Source organism: Drosophila subpulchrella, chromosome X (genome assembly GCF_014743375.2).
Source record: "Drosophila subpulchrella strain 33 F10 #4 breed RU33 chromosome X, RU_Dsub_v1.1 Primary Assembly, whole genome shotgun sequence".
Lineage (NCBI taxonomy): Eukaryota > Metazoa > Arthropoda > Insecta > Diptera > Drosophilidae > Drosophila > Drosophila subpulchrella.
Window position 1 is genome coordinate 19,694,680 of NC_050613.1, and position 13,301 is coordinate 19,707,980.

The 13,301-nt window shown below is 46.7% G+C and overlaps 2 protein-coding genes across 3 annotated transcripts; one reads left to right on the plus strand and one right to left on the minus strand.

Moving 5' to 3' along the window:
• Positions 1-65: 65 nt before the first annotated feature.
• Positions 66-1,301, plus strand: LOC119556991 (alpha-ketoglutarate-dependent dioxygenase alkB homolog 7, mitochondrial-like). Its single transcript, XM_037869523.1, has 3 exons — positions 66-488; positions 543-710; positions 775-1,301. Exons 1-3 carry the CDS (start codon positions 252-254, stop codon positions 1,027-1,029), a joined length of 660 nt encoding a protein of 219 aa, XP_037725451.1. The 5' UTR covers positions 66-251; the 3' UTR covers positions 1,030-1,301.
• Positions 1,161-3,418, minus strand: LOC119556988 (protein a6). Of its 2 annotated transcripts, none has more exons than XM_037869518.1 (2): positions 3,064-3,418; positions 1,161-3,011 (listed from the first exon to the last, which is right to left on the minus strand). In XM_037869518.1, the coding sequence occupies exon 2, from the start codon at positions 3,006-3,008 to the stop codon at positions 1,743-1,745; it is 1,266 nt and encodes a 421-aa protein (XP_037725446.1). In that variant the 5' UTR covers positions 3,009-3,011; positions 3,064-3,418; the 3' UTR covers positions 1,161-1,742. The 2 variants fall into 2 exon arrangements, with proteins under 2 accessions (XP_037725446.1, XP_037725445.1); XM_037869517.1 differs by having other exon boundaries at positions 3,072-3,417.
• Between the last annotated feature and the right edge of the window lie 9,883 nt (positions 3,419-13,301).

Sequence of the window (13,301 nt, forward strand, 5' to 3'; positions counted from 1 at the left end):
AATCGCAGCGAACCGAACCGGGAGCGTAGTGTTCCCGGACCTCCAGATTCACTGGGCAGCCTGGCATCCCTGCATTCCGACAGTGCCTGGCTTGGTATTGTTCGTAACGCTTGTCAACTGCTGTCGCCGGGGAATCCCGAATCCTTGGTGAGAGTGCCAAGCGAGTGCCTATCGAATGAATCCAATCGATAGCAGGGCGGAGGTCCTTTAAAAACAGGTGCTGGTGACGCAACCTACATGCCGTGACGCACATGATTGTCCTGCGCCGACTATACACACCCCTGGCAACCCGGGTCCCGGGTTCCAGAACTTGCAGCCTCCACCTGCTGGAGTTTGCCGGCCAGTGGCCGAGTTCTGAGAAACGGCAGTTCGAATCGAATATGCGGGTCATCAAGAACTTTGTTACGGCGGAGGAGGAACAGGTCCTTATGCGGGAAATCGAGCCTAACATCAGCCGCTTGCCCTACGAGTCAAGTCACTGGGATGATGTGGGTATAGTTGAATGGTATGGGTTATGGGTTCACTTCATGTCACCTTCACAGGCGATTCATGGATACCGCGAGATGGAACGCAGGAATTGGTCTCCCGAAAACCAAGCTGTGCTGAATCGCGTCTCCAGAGACGCCTTCGGCGGTCGAGTTATGCCCTTTGTCCACATCCTAGACCTGGCTGAGCTTGGAGTGATCAAGCCGCACGTGGACAGCACTCGGGTGAGTTGTTGGACTGCAGACGTGGCACCAAACTACAATGCTTCCTTCCCATTTCATTCGACAGTTTTGTGGCCACACCATCGCGGGCATTAGCCTGCTCAGCGATTGCGTTATGCGACTGAAGCGGGTAACCAAAGATCCTGATTCTGCGAGCCAATCCGCAGATGTGCTACTGCCGCGATTCTCCCTTTACATAATGAGCGCCCTGGCGCGTTACGAGTTCACGCACGAAATCTTGGCCAGAGAAGAATCCTGGTTTAAGGAACGTCTGGTGGAAAGGCAGCGACGCGTTTCTGTTATTTGTCGCAACGAACCCTAAACATTATCCAATTTTAATATGGCTTCTTGCCTCCAGTTCTTTCCATGACATCCAATCTTTGAATATCATGATTTTTTATTGGTTCCTGATGGTTTCCAACTCTTTTGGGAAAAGTATAGGTCACATGATCGTACAGGTATATACAATGAAAATTTATTCCGATTTGGTGATCAGTTAAATGTAATACAGACGGCGGACTAACACGGATCACACACTGTGTGATTCACCCAAGTACTATCCACCTAATAAAATGTACATAATGTATAGCTTAATCTAACTACTTGTACGGTATAAATATTGGGTTCGTCTCCCTTACATCTCGCTTTCAAATTTTCTATTCCCTCCTATAAATTTTTAAAATTTGTGATTTTGTTTCTCAATATATGTGTTGATGCTTTTCTACTTTCTTTTGTACGTTGTCGTCTAGTTTCATTTAAAGCTTAAAATATGAGAATGACAGAGACAGGAAGAGATTGATGGGGAAAAAGAGTGAGATGGGACATGGGAAGAGGGAAAAGTACAATGACTCGGTGCGGATTCAAGGATTACTGGGAAACGGTGATGTGTTGTCGCTTAAACTACCTTCATATTTGCACTACTACTACTACCACTGCTAGGTAAAGTCTGAGCCGTACGTTCGGCTCGGGGAATGATATTATGGCGATGGGTTCTTCAATCTGGCTGTGCATCAGGACGCTGTCCAGGTGAGGGGCTCATCCCAGCTTTCGGCGTCGCGGCAGCTGCAGCGGCAGAGCCACAACAGTAGCGGACGAGGACGCAGTCGCCATCACCGGGAGGGCCAGGGCAACGGGTGAAGCTAGTCCTCCGCCCACGTACTGCAGGTGCTGCACCACGGAGAGCTGCGGCTGCTGTTGCTTTAGCAGCTTGGCGGCAGCGTGCGCCTCTGCCGCCGCCACCACGACTGGATGCGCCAGCTCGGTACCGACTCCTCCTCCTCCTCCGTTGGCATGTTGGCCGGTGCTCTCGCAGTCGTCGTCGTCTGAGATCAGTGATATGCTGAGGTCGCTAGACAGTTTCAAGGAGATGGGCGTGGGCGGCGAGGGGGCCACCAGCGGTGCCACCTTGGCCCGCAGTGCCGGCGACAGTTTCTGCAGCTGTTCCGGCAGCAGGTCGGTCGTGTATTCCGGGGCTCCACTGAAGGCCAGTCCTTCGCGCAGCTTGCTCAGCGAGAGCTCGTAAATGCGATTGGCGATGACCGTGTGCACGGTGGTCTCGTCCGGCAGCGTGGCTGTGATGCCACCGCCAACGTCCACCTCCAGGAAGCAGCTCGTATCGTTGCCGCCGCCGCCGCCGTCGCCTCCTCCTCCTCCGCCGGCCATGACCATTCCGTTGCTGGCCGCCGTGGGCGCTCGACAGGGCTTGAGATGACCGGACAATCTCGTCTGGCAGTTGGCAGTGGTGGAGTTGCGCGGCACCAGTGAAACGGTTACCTCTTCGATGGTCTCCGACAGGGTGAGCGGTGCGAGGGGCGGTGGCGAGCGCATGGAAAGCTGAGGGCGCGCCATGGCCGTGCTGCTGCCTTCCTGGTCGTTGTACTCGTCGTCGCTGGTTATCAGGATGCTCTCGGTTAAGGGATGCGAGTGGGTGCCGACTCTGCCTCGACCCTGCCTTCTGCCCACTCTAGGACGTCGCTGGCCGACAGCAAAGGGGGCGGGTATCAGAAGACGATTGTGAACAGCGGCAGTGGACGGTCCAGGTCCAGCCTCCTCCCGATCGTCGTCATCGTCGTCCGACAGCAGATCAATTGTCACGTCCGCCGGCAGGGTGGCCGCCACATGGCGCCGCTGCAGCCGGTCAGTCTTGGAGGCGATCACTGTTGCCTGGGCGCGCATCTGGGCCATGCAAATTCGCTGGCGCTCCCGCAGGCGTTCCATCCACCGGCAGCGGCGCCGCTTGAGCCGCCTGTTGTCGAACAGCCGCGGCGATATGTAGAATGGTTCGGAATGTCTCTGGTTCATGGTCTACAATTGGGAAGGTTAGTCTATGTGACTCAGTGGGCTACAGTGTCGCCACCTGCTCACCGATTGAGTAGACTGATCTGCCGGCGGTGGTGGTGCCTCCGGGTCGGGGTCAGGTCATGGGCACCGGGCACTGGGGCTCCTCCTCCTCCTCCTTCTCCTTTTGCTCTTCCACAGGCGGCGGTACAGTTGGATCCGCTGCAGCAACTTGCATAATTGCGTGGCGGGCAAAGCGCCTCCAGGGGCGGCGGCGCGGGACTAGGCGCTGCGCCTCCCGCCGCTGGACATGACGAGATGCGGGCTGGCCGAGATGGGTGCTTTTCCACGGGACAGCTGCTCAGGGTGCGCTTTTGTTGTAATTTAGAATTCTGTTTATAAAACTGCATCGATAAACGCCACACATCGATAACGCGACCGTCGATAGTCAGTCCCGTGAGCAACCATGGGCGGCCACTGGTCACACCAAGTCGATTACTCGCACAGTCGATAGTTAATGAGCTAGTTTGGCGCGCAATTTGAATAATTTCAAATTCGGTGCAATATTTAAATAAAAGTCAATATCATTTTTATCATTTCATAAATTAAAATACTATTTCAGATAGCTGTTTAACCACTATCTAGCCTAAATTGACTGAGCAAATGGGCGGTTATAAAAAGTATACAATGCCTGAAGTAAAAAGATAAAAGACTCGGCGTTTGTCAGAAAAACACTCAAGCTGATTTTGGCACCACCCACTATTTTGAGAACCACTCAACTGGCGCAGGCGCTCGTATTCGAAAAGCTTTCACTCAATTCCAGCAGGAGCTTTCACTCCGCATCCGCACGAGGACCGAAACGAAAAGAAAGTCCCCAAATTCGGACGGAGTCAGTTGGCAGATCGTCGCCTCCTGATACGGATGTAGCAGACGAACGACATGCTCTCAGCACTCGAAGTTCCTGCGCTTTACGAGCGTCCAATACGAATTATAATGGCCTCAGCCGCAAATTACAATTAAGTTTTAAAGTAGATGATTAGAGAGTTTAAGGGATTAAACTCCAAATCTATAAGATCAGGCTCAAAAGTGAAGACGAATTTCCGGATAATTTAAACAGAAATTTAGACAACTAAAATATGTATTTAAACATAACTAGATTAGCTAGGTATAATACGCCCCCAGAAATGTATCCCATTATGAAAAACCATTTTGTAGGATGTAGTTACATCATTACTAAGAACTAAACAAACCGATTTTAGTTGTACATATGCCACTTTGGGATCGGAGTCAAATTAGTCAAGTTAGGTTTTCTAGAAGGACATTTTCGGGCCTCCTTTCCTTTCCAAACGAAATTTTCTAAATAGCTTTCTATACAACTCTTTACAAACACTAAAAAGTAATTTTTCACACCAAGAGAGGCTTAAGCAATAGAAGTTTAGATATGCAACTTTGAAAAACCAGTTCTTTTGCTCGAGCTATGGGTCTCCTTTTCCTCAACCTATCAAAAACATATAAATAGCTAACTTCAGAAACTTTAAGAGGCGAATTTTTTTTATAATTAAAACCGTATTACTAAAACTGTAATAAACGAAGGTCAGTTTCGATTTATAGCTAAAAAACAAAGAGATATCTCCGGCTAAGGATCTTGATTAGGAATCTATCTACTCTTCTTCTATCTTAATATCTTCACTGGGTTGCAAACTGCTGAGTGTCAAAATTAAATACGCTTTCATGCATTGAAGTGGTCAAATTAGTTATTCTAAATCCTGGGGATTGCTAATCATTTAAAATTCATATCTTTCGGGCAGCTTTAAGAGAATGCAACACCCACGAGTCAAATAGAGTCCCATGGGAAGGCGGCAAAGATCCGATTTCAGTAATTCACGCGAATGGCTCATTTCCCAGCTCACAGAGTAGCAAAGGAAGGGATCTAGAGCTGGAGAGGTAGACGGTTACGGAGGAGCTGCCCTTGGCGAAGGAGACCCGCTTGACGATGGAGGAGGGAGCCGGGTGCCGAGAGACAATAGACAATAGACAGGAACCACAACAGAAATTATAGACTCGGTCTTGACTTGGCTCGACTGTAGCCGGCGCTTTGCGTTTGGCTGCCAGCAGAGGACCTCTGTAACTGGGTGCCCTTTACTCCGGGCTCCGTGCTCCTTACTCCTTGCAGCGCCAGCTGCAGCCCCTTTGACTGTTTGTGTTGTGTTTCTGGATTGCACTTTGGCCGTTTAAATCCGCGAGGTGTGGAGCTGGGAGCAGGGGGCAGCCGCATCTTGGCGCACCACACGCACCCGTAATCGACTCCCCCTGGCTTTGGATCCGACATCCGACTCCAGCTCCGACTCCAATCCCGCCCCAACCCGTGTCCGTCTTGCAGGTCTTCCAGGCCAGACCCTGCCTGCAAATGTTTCCTGGCTGAGGACTGAGACCTGCATTAAAATGAATTCCTTTTGAACAGTCGGGCGGAGGCAGGCAGGCGCAGGAGCAGGAAGCACCCAAGTCGATTTGAATGAATGCACGTCCTTGCTGCTCATCCTCCCGGTGCTCATCGTCCTGATGGCGGCAAACAGGGGTTGCCCGCCAGCCTCGTCGCGTCCTCAAGTGTTTGCCTTCCTCAGGTGTTGAGTTGAGTCGAGTCGAGTCAAGTTGGCATTGTCTTTTTGTTTTCACCGTCTGCCGCAGTTGTTTTGCTTTAGAGCTCCTCCGGTTTCTCCGCCCCCCGTTCCGCCAGTTGCTCATCCTTATCCGCATCCTCATCCTCATCCACCCGCTCAATTTTTTATTGTGTTTTGGCATTACGCCAAATGTGCAAAGCCAACAAAATACCAAAAGATTGCACATTGCACCTGTCCTTGGGAACAGCGCTTTGGTTTACTGCTCCTTTGGCATCCAATCCGGCTAGTCGCTCCATGTCCTTGCAGCTCTGGCTCCTGCTTCTGGTGCTTCTGCTGCTGCTGCTGCTCCTTCTTCGTTCCCTGATGGCCAGCTCATCGATGATGCTGATAGTGAATGCTGTTGCTAATGTGCCTGCCGCCTGGAAAGACGAAAGTACATCGGTTACTTTGATGATCCTCCTGGGAGCTGCCCCTTCTCCTCTGCGTCCTCCGTTTCTATAAGCAGTTTGCGTGCACATCCGCTTCACAAATGTGGGACAGTTTATTGTTCCGACATATAGGAAAATGTACTGCAAATCTCTGCAAAGCACTGCCACAATCATACTTCCTTCATTCATTAACTTTGGCAACTCCTTTGTTAGCCAGATCAAGGGGCTTTTCGTCTCCGCTTTCACTAAATGACTCCTTGCGTGACAGTAGCGATGACATCTGGAGGGCAGCTCCGCCACCCATTGTCCATTGACATTATTATAATTATCGAGACCATTTCCATCCTTCATCCTCATTGGTGCACAGAAAGAAAAACACGTTAGGATCAGTTAATATTCGCAAGGTAAATTTACAATGGATAGAAAAAGAGAGCAATAGGCAAGAAGGCGAACATATCACAGTGATACTCCCCGTATCTCATAGAAACTGAGTTTTATCAAAATGATCATCATTTTTTCAAAAAGGTACTCCCCGTATCTAGATAGAATTTATACTGAAGTCCATTAAAATGATCGTCATACCTTATCATTTTTGTTCTCTTTTTTTGTCTAGATAGAATCACAACTTTGAATATTTTTCTCATTTTTTTAAAACCCTCCCTGAATCTATATAGAATACTGAATTGAAACAATGAAAACAATTTAATCAAAATGATCAATCATATCTTATAAATTTTTGTTCCCTGTGTGGAAATACTTGGACTAAGTGGACACTGAGGTGAACGACAATCAAAGGTATCAAAGGTAGGGTACCTGCGGTGGGCACAAGCACTTGCAAAGGCATCTGTTCTGTTTCCGTATCTGCATCGGCATCGGCATCAGTGGTATCATTGGTTCCACTGCGGCAAGTGCCCGGGCAACGGTAAGTAGAAATTTGCGTCAATAGGATTGTTAAAGAGGCTTAAGTTAAATGGGAAAACTTCCGAATCAATGAACCGCAAATTGCATGCGAAATGCCAAAACGAAAATGTCGCCGGCCGAGTGTGCGTGGGTGTCCTGCCCAGGATATGTATGGCTGGATTGGGTGATTGGGTGGTTGGGTGTCTGGTGCGTGCAGGCATGGCTGATGGGTGCGATGGATGGGTAATGGTGTGAGGTAGGAGTCAAGTTAACTGAAAATGAAAACGAAACCGGACTCTGAAGTCGCTGCCAAAATAAACAACCAAGCCGCGGCGACCAATATGTATTTATACATATCCATATGTGGCAATCCTTCTCTGTCCATATGCAAGTCTGGTGGGGTATGGGGCTTCTACTTAGGGTCTTACTCCATAGTTGACCACAAGGACGTGGCAATAAAATATCCTTTGGCCACTTGCCGAAGCGCTTGTAAATGCATCCGTCCGTACGGGAATCGAGTGGAACACACTGGGACGACTGCCATGGATGGGACAGCAAAGTATTTCATAAATTCGGTTTGTTGTTTCTTTCGGCTACGGTCTTAGCCCTCCCATCCTGTCATCCTCACATCCACTTGCCAACCCCGCCAAGCTAATGGCAATTTCATTTTCCTCGGCAGATTCAATTTCGCGAGTTGTCCTCGCTGGATCGGTTACGGAGAAAGATTTCTGGACGGGAAGTGTCTTCTCAGGGAGGTGCAGAGCTCCAAGGGGAAGCCGGGCCCGACTGCATATACTTTTGCTAATCTGGATGGGGGATACGTGATTCCGTTTGCCAGCGTGTGTGTGGGCGGGAGTGGGAGTGGCACTTGAGCAGGCCTGCTACGTTTGTCTGTGTATTATCCTTGGTAATGCATGCAAAGATGCTGCAAAGTAGCTTAATACTTTATGCTCGCAATGAAAAGCCTTTTTACGATCGCATTATGCTTGTACGTACTTATATTTCAGTATAGTTGTGTATATCATGTGTCTATTCGATACGGAAAACACATCCCAACCCCAAGCCGAACCCAAGCCCAAGTTCCATATCTATATCCCTATACCCAGTCGAGAGATGGAGATTGAGATGGGTATGGGTATAGGGGGGATGATGTGTTTGTGCGATTGAGGGAGTGCTCGCATTAACTTGTTCAGGGCTTCTACGGCGGAGTTCGTTTCGTTTTCGCAACTTGTAGCCGTATCGCATTTTACAGCAGGGTGCATGTTAAATGTGCACCAGGGCACCATGTCGTATGAGTGATATCTGCAGTACATAAACTATGCAGTAAATAAGTTTATTATCACCCGGCTTGTATTTCCGCTGGCTGTTTTGGATTCAATATTGGGCCACCCCCACCACCATTATTCTCTGGTTGGGTACTCAAAAGCTCCATTTTATTCTCCAGTCGCCTTTTTTGCATTGTATTCTTGAGGAATGGGCCCAGTTTTCGGTTGCGTTAGAGGAACTGGTGACTACCGGGCCGGTAGAGGTCGAGTTGGCCAAGTATTTACATGCCCAGTGGAGCCTCCACTTCATGGCTTGACTTCATATTTTTCTGCAACCGGACGAAGCAATCGGTTACTTCCTTTGCTTCCCTCTGCATTGTTGTAATTATTTTGCTGGCGCTACCGCTTCTAATTAATACAAATGGTTTGATACACAATAAAGATATTTCAACTTGGCTCGTTACTGGTCGTTCCGCGACCCTCTCCATCCGTCCTCGGTGTCCTGCCTGTGTGTCCTCGTTGAGGAAAAAAGTTTTCCCATTTCGGAAAGTTTTTATTTTGTGCTGCTGCGTTGGCTGATTTTGCTGCTTCTGCTGCTCTTCTGCTGGCCTGCAGTTGCACTGAGTATGAGACTATGACTATGACTACTGTCCCACCAGCCCACACAGTTATCTCTTTTGTTTTGGGGCTTTTGCTTTTGCTTTGCTTTGCTTGGGTACTCTGTGCTTTCCTCTTCGACGTCGCAACCAACGTCATCACAATCACAATCACCATCATCATCATCATTTGGCCGTCTCGTCTGCTGGTTGCCTTCTGTATTTTATACCCTTTTCAAAAGGGTATTCCAAATTTAAACAATGTTAGGGAATTAGGAATTAGCAGAAGGTGCTTGATATGCTAATAAAATATTTGCTTGTTTTAGATGTTTAATGGTAGAACTACACAGAGAAAATTTTGACGTTCTCATCTGAGTTAAAAATGTTCTCAAAAATAGAACAGCAATTTTGAAGTTGAAAATATTTTAATTTTTCTCGAATCAAGTTGAATTGGCGGTATTTACATTGTATATCTCAATAAATACACTATAAGCCCATTTAACTTTTCTCTTTTCACCATTTCGTTCTAATATTGAGAACATTGATACCAAAATGTACTTACACGGTTTTTAAGAACGAATGTTCTCAATTCAAGAACAATGTACTTGGATAATTCTCTCTGTGTAGGAACATGTATAGTATTTCTATTTACTGGTTGATTCTAGAGATGGTTTATATGATAAAGAAATCACTAAAGCTTCCGTCTTTCCAAACTAATGCTTACTTTTAGACACTCTTAAAAGTGTTTTGAAATCACTGATTGCCTAATGGGCCTACTTCTAGAGTATGCCATGCTTCGGTTTCCCCAGTTGACTCTACTTTCTTGCTCAGCTTCTGTTTCTGCGTCTTCATCAACGTGCATTGTTTTTGTGTAATTTTGCAATAAACAGCAAAACAATTTAAAGAAAAAAAAAAAAAACGAAAGGGCTGGCATGAATGTCGACAAAGCAGAGGATGTAACGTTTTGCCAAGTGGAGCGACACTGAGCCAACCGCACTGAGCCATCTACCCCATGGCCACTATACCATACTGTACTATACCATACCGAAATAGGCAATGCTAAAAACCTAGTTAAAAAGTTGCGCTCGTCCTTCGTCTTCCAGAGTCCATCCCCTCGTTGGGCCGTGCACTTTTAAGTGCGACCAACCAACTGTTCATCCGCCATTTTCACAACGCTCCAACCTCATCCTCATCGTCCTTATCAGCCTGCCAGGAGGGGAATACTTTGGGTTGCGTTTGTGGAAGGCAAATGTTATGCCTTCATTTAATATGTGAGCGCTGGACTTGCGGCCGTTTGTGTGGCTCTGGGATGGGGGTTGGGACTTTGGAGTTCACTGGCGGCCCAGTTAATTTGTTATTGTTAGTGATTACTTCGGCGGAAGCATGCGGTTCCCCCCTTTATTCGGGGGTCCACTTTCTAATTGAAATGTATTTGCAAAAGTTTGCGTTCAATTTGCATTAAATTCTATTTAAACAGACCTCGAACGAACTCATGAGACTGTTTGGCCCAAGTTTCTGTATATATTATCCCCAGCTAACGAATAGAAAAGTTCTGAATTAACATGGTTGGAGCGTAAAAAAAAACCGAATGAACTGACGAATTTGAGAAAGGACTAAGCCACTAAGCCAACTTAATGACCACTCATTACCGCTAATTGATTTCAATTAAATCACGCCCAAAACGGCTCCGCTAAGAAAGAAGGAATTGCGGTTGATGTAGCCACAACAACTTAAACAACAATTACAAAAATAATCAGGAAACAGATCCGGCAACAACAATGGCCAAGAATGAGCCAAAGGAGGAAATGTCTGTAGGCAAAACAAGCAGAGGCTAACACGGACAAAGGGTGGTTGATTTCTTGGTGGTGGTGGTGGTGGTGGTGGTGTTGGTGATGATGATGGTGGTGTTTGTGCTCAAACGCCTCAAGTGACCAGCCTTTCATCCTTTACTCGCTTAACAGGATATATCACGATATCGAAAAGGATTTCTTTGCTACAAGACGAGCATCCACATAAAGCGGCCATAAATTAGGGCATTTTTAATAGAGTCCAAATCCGAATCCGACGAGCTTTTTGCCGGCAACAACTCTGGCTACTTAACTTGATAAAAACGCCAACACTTGAGCGGTGCCAAGTTTCCCTGATGCGGACACCATCGGCCATCCGTTGGCTGGGTGACTGACTCACTGGCCAGACTCCATCCTTCATTCAAACCCTTGGCGGCAAAGATTTTCGGATAAAGTTAATTACAACTCATTGGGTATGCGCTCTTCGCCGGGGAAAAAGTTGGTAAGCTGCCTCAGCCAAGTTCACGTCTTTGTCCTCCGTCTCCATCCGTCGGCAGATGCTCTGATGGAGCAATTAACAATGAAACTACTCTTTCTAATTGGATGAAACGCTTTGCAAGTTCTCCGTTATCCGTTATGCTTCGCTTAATAGCTGCTCCGAGTTCCAGTGATTGCCATAATGGGCCGGTGATGTTTTGCCTCGAATCTATTTTTGGGTTTTCTATTTTTCATCACATCATTTATGCTGATTTATTCAATGGAAAATGTAAAAGAACGCGAATAATTTGAAATCAAAATGAAGTTTATATAAAAAATGGTACAGCTATACAAAATGGGTTATTTTTATCCAGGTATTCCCGGTTGAAATATTTCTTATTTGTCTTTTCTGAGATGTAATATTGGCTGCTTTGCTTTTACGGTAACGAAGATAAAATAATGTTGTTTAATTCATCAAAGGGCTGAGGTTGCCTGTGCCATGCAGACAAAAAAACATCCAATTTGCTTGTTGATTGAAAACAATTAAGCTGGCCACGGGTTTCTCCACACGCATTCTGCTGCAACAGCAGCATCCATCAGGTGCTGCATCGGTATCGGCGGCTGGCCAGGATTACCCTCCTCTCCACTTGCTTTTTGGAACTTTTCTATTAAACTGTTTGCGCGGCCTCGGTGCCTCAGTGCCTCGGTCGGGGTCGCATTTTTCGAGGCTGCTCCCCCTTCGTTTTTAATAGCGCGTTGTAGTTGTGGGGTCGCCATGCCGCCCCAGCAACACAGTCACCAACAACAAATTAATACAAATAGTCTGCAGTGGTCTGGGCCATAGATTACACTTTCGCAGACAGATTCTTGGCCAGTTGCCTGTAGGGTAGAGCCGGGTTGTCTTTGGCAGCCGGTCAGTCAGATAGTATTTTATGGGTACAATAGACCAATATGGGTAATTACGTAACAGTAAAACAAAGGTTGCTTTGGTTACTATTTGGTCAAATTGATAGTTCAATGGCCTGTGACCGTTTAGCTATTATATTGGTAAATGTTTTTTTGTGTGTAGAGCAATCGCTAATGGGTACGTAGTGGTCGGTTCCGTAGGATGTTTCTTCACTCCCATCATCATCTGTGGCTAGAGCTATCATCGCTCTGCCTGCTTCTGTTCCTAGGGGTTTGGTCTTGGACTTGGACGTGGATTTGGTCGGGGGCAGCGGCTAATGTGCTTTAAGTATGCGGACAAAGGAGCTCTGCGGCGGCGACTGTAGGAGTTGTAAATTATTTATTGGTATATTTGGCTTTTGAATTGAACACTTACGGAATAGGGGGTGTGTGCAAGGCTAAAGTGAAAAAGTTTTAATAGAATTTCTTGTTTGATATCCTTTTTGGCGAACTGCTTTGTCTGCCCTGCCTAAGCTTTGGCATTTCCCACTTTCAATTCAACCCCTGCCTCAATCCCGATCCCAATCAACTTGAGTCCCTCTGTTCGACGCGTTAGTTACATTGTATCCTCGGCTTTGTTCGATTTCCCCAGCATGTTTGTCTATTTGTTTGCTCGTTTTGTTCGCACCTAATGTTTTGATATTATTGCTTTCCAAGTGTTGTGTCCTGAGTTCTACTCGGTTGGAGAGTATTGAATGTTGAAATTGAATCCCAGTCTGTAATCCGAAATCCTCTGACTGTGGGATCACCACAGTTCGACCGGATTTGGATGACTTGCTTTATGCAATTACATAATTAGTGCAGGTATTCGAACACAATAGCCAATAACTAATAAAATCAAAAAAGACCGGTTGAGTGTGCGATTGCATTGATAAACACAAAATCCTGTTGCAAAATTCAAATTCAGCGGGTGTAATCGGGTTTTTGTTCCCGATTCCGATTCTTGTTTGTCAAACATTTGATTTGATTTTCGGGCGAAAGTGCGTTCGTTACAGCCAAAATATGGCGTTATAATAATTTTCATTGCAAAATTTACACATGCATAATTAATTAGTATCAAAAATTTAATACTCACACTTTGTATCTGCTTAAATATTTACACTTCGTGCCAAATTTGTATGCAAATCGCTTTGCTACAGACTGACAATAACGAGCACACACATACAGTCACACCCGCACCGACACTGGCACCCATCCGCTCACACACACACACATACAGGGAGGCACACACACAGGCACACGCGAAATGTCAGACAATTAAAAAAGCATACTGCACGGGGTACTTGACTAGCACCTGGCTT

Excerpts from the sequence above, each read along its gene's own strand:
- LOC119556991 (XM_037869523.1), top strand. The coding sequence starts at position 252 with ATGATTGTCCTGCGCCGACTATACACACCCCTGGCAACCCGGGTCCCG. Across the intron at positions 489-542 it reads AGTCAAGTCACTGGGATGAT|GCGATTCATGGATACCGCGA; the intron begins GTGGGTATAGTT and ends TCACCTTCACAG. Across the intron at positions 711-774 it reads CGCACGTGGACAGCACTCGG|TTTTGTGGCCACACCATCGC; the intron begins GTGAGTTGTTGG and ends TTCATTCGACAG.
- LOC119556988 (XM_037869518.1), bottom strand. The coding sequence starts at position 3,008 with ATGAACCAGAGACATTCCGAACCATTCTACATATCGCCGCGGCTGTTC.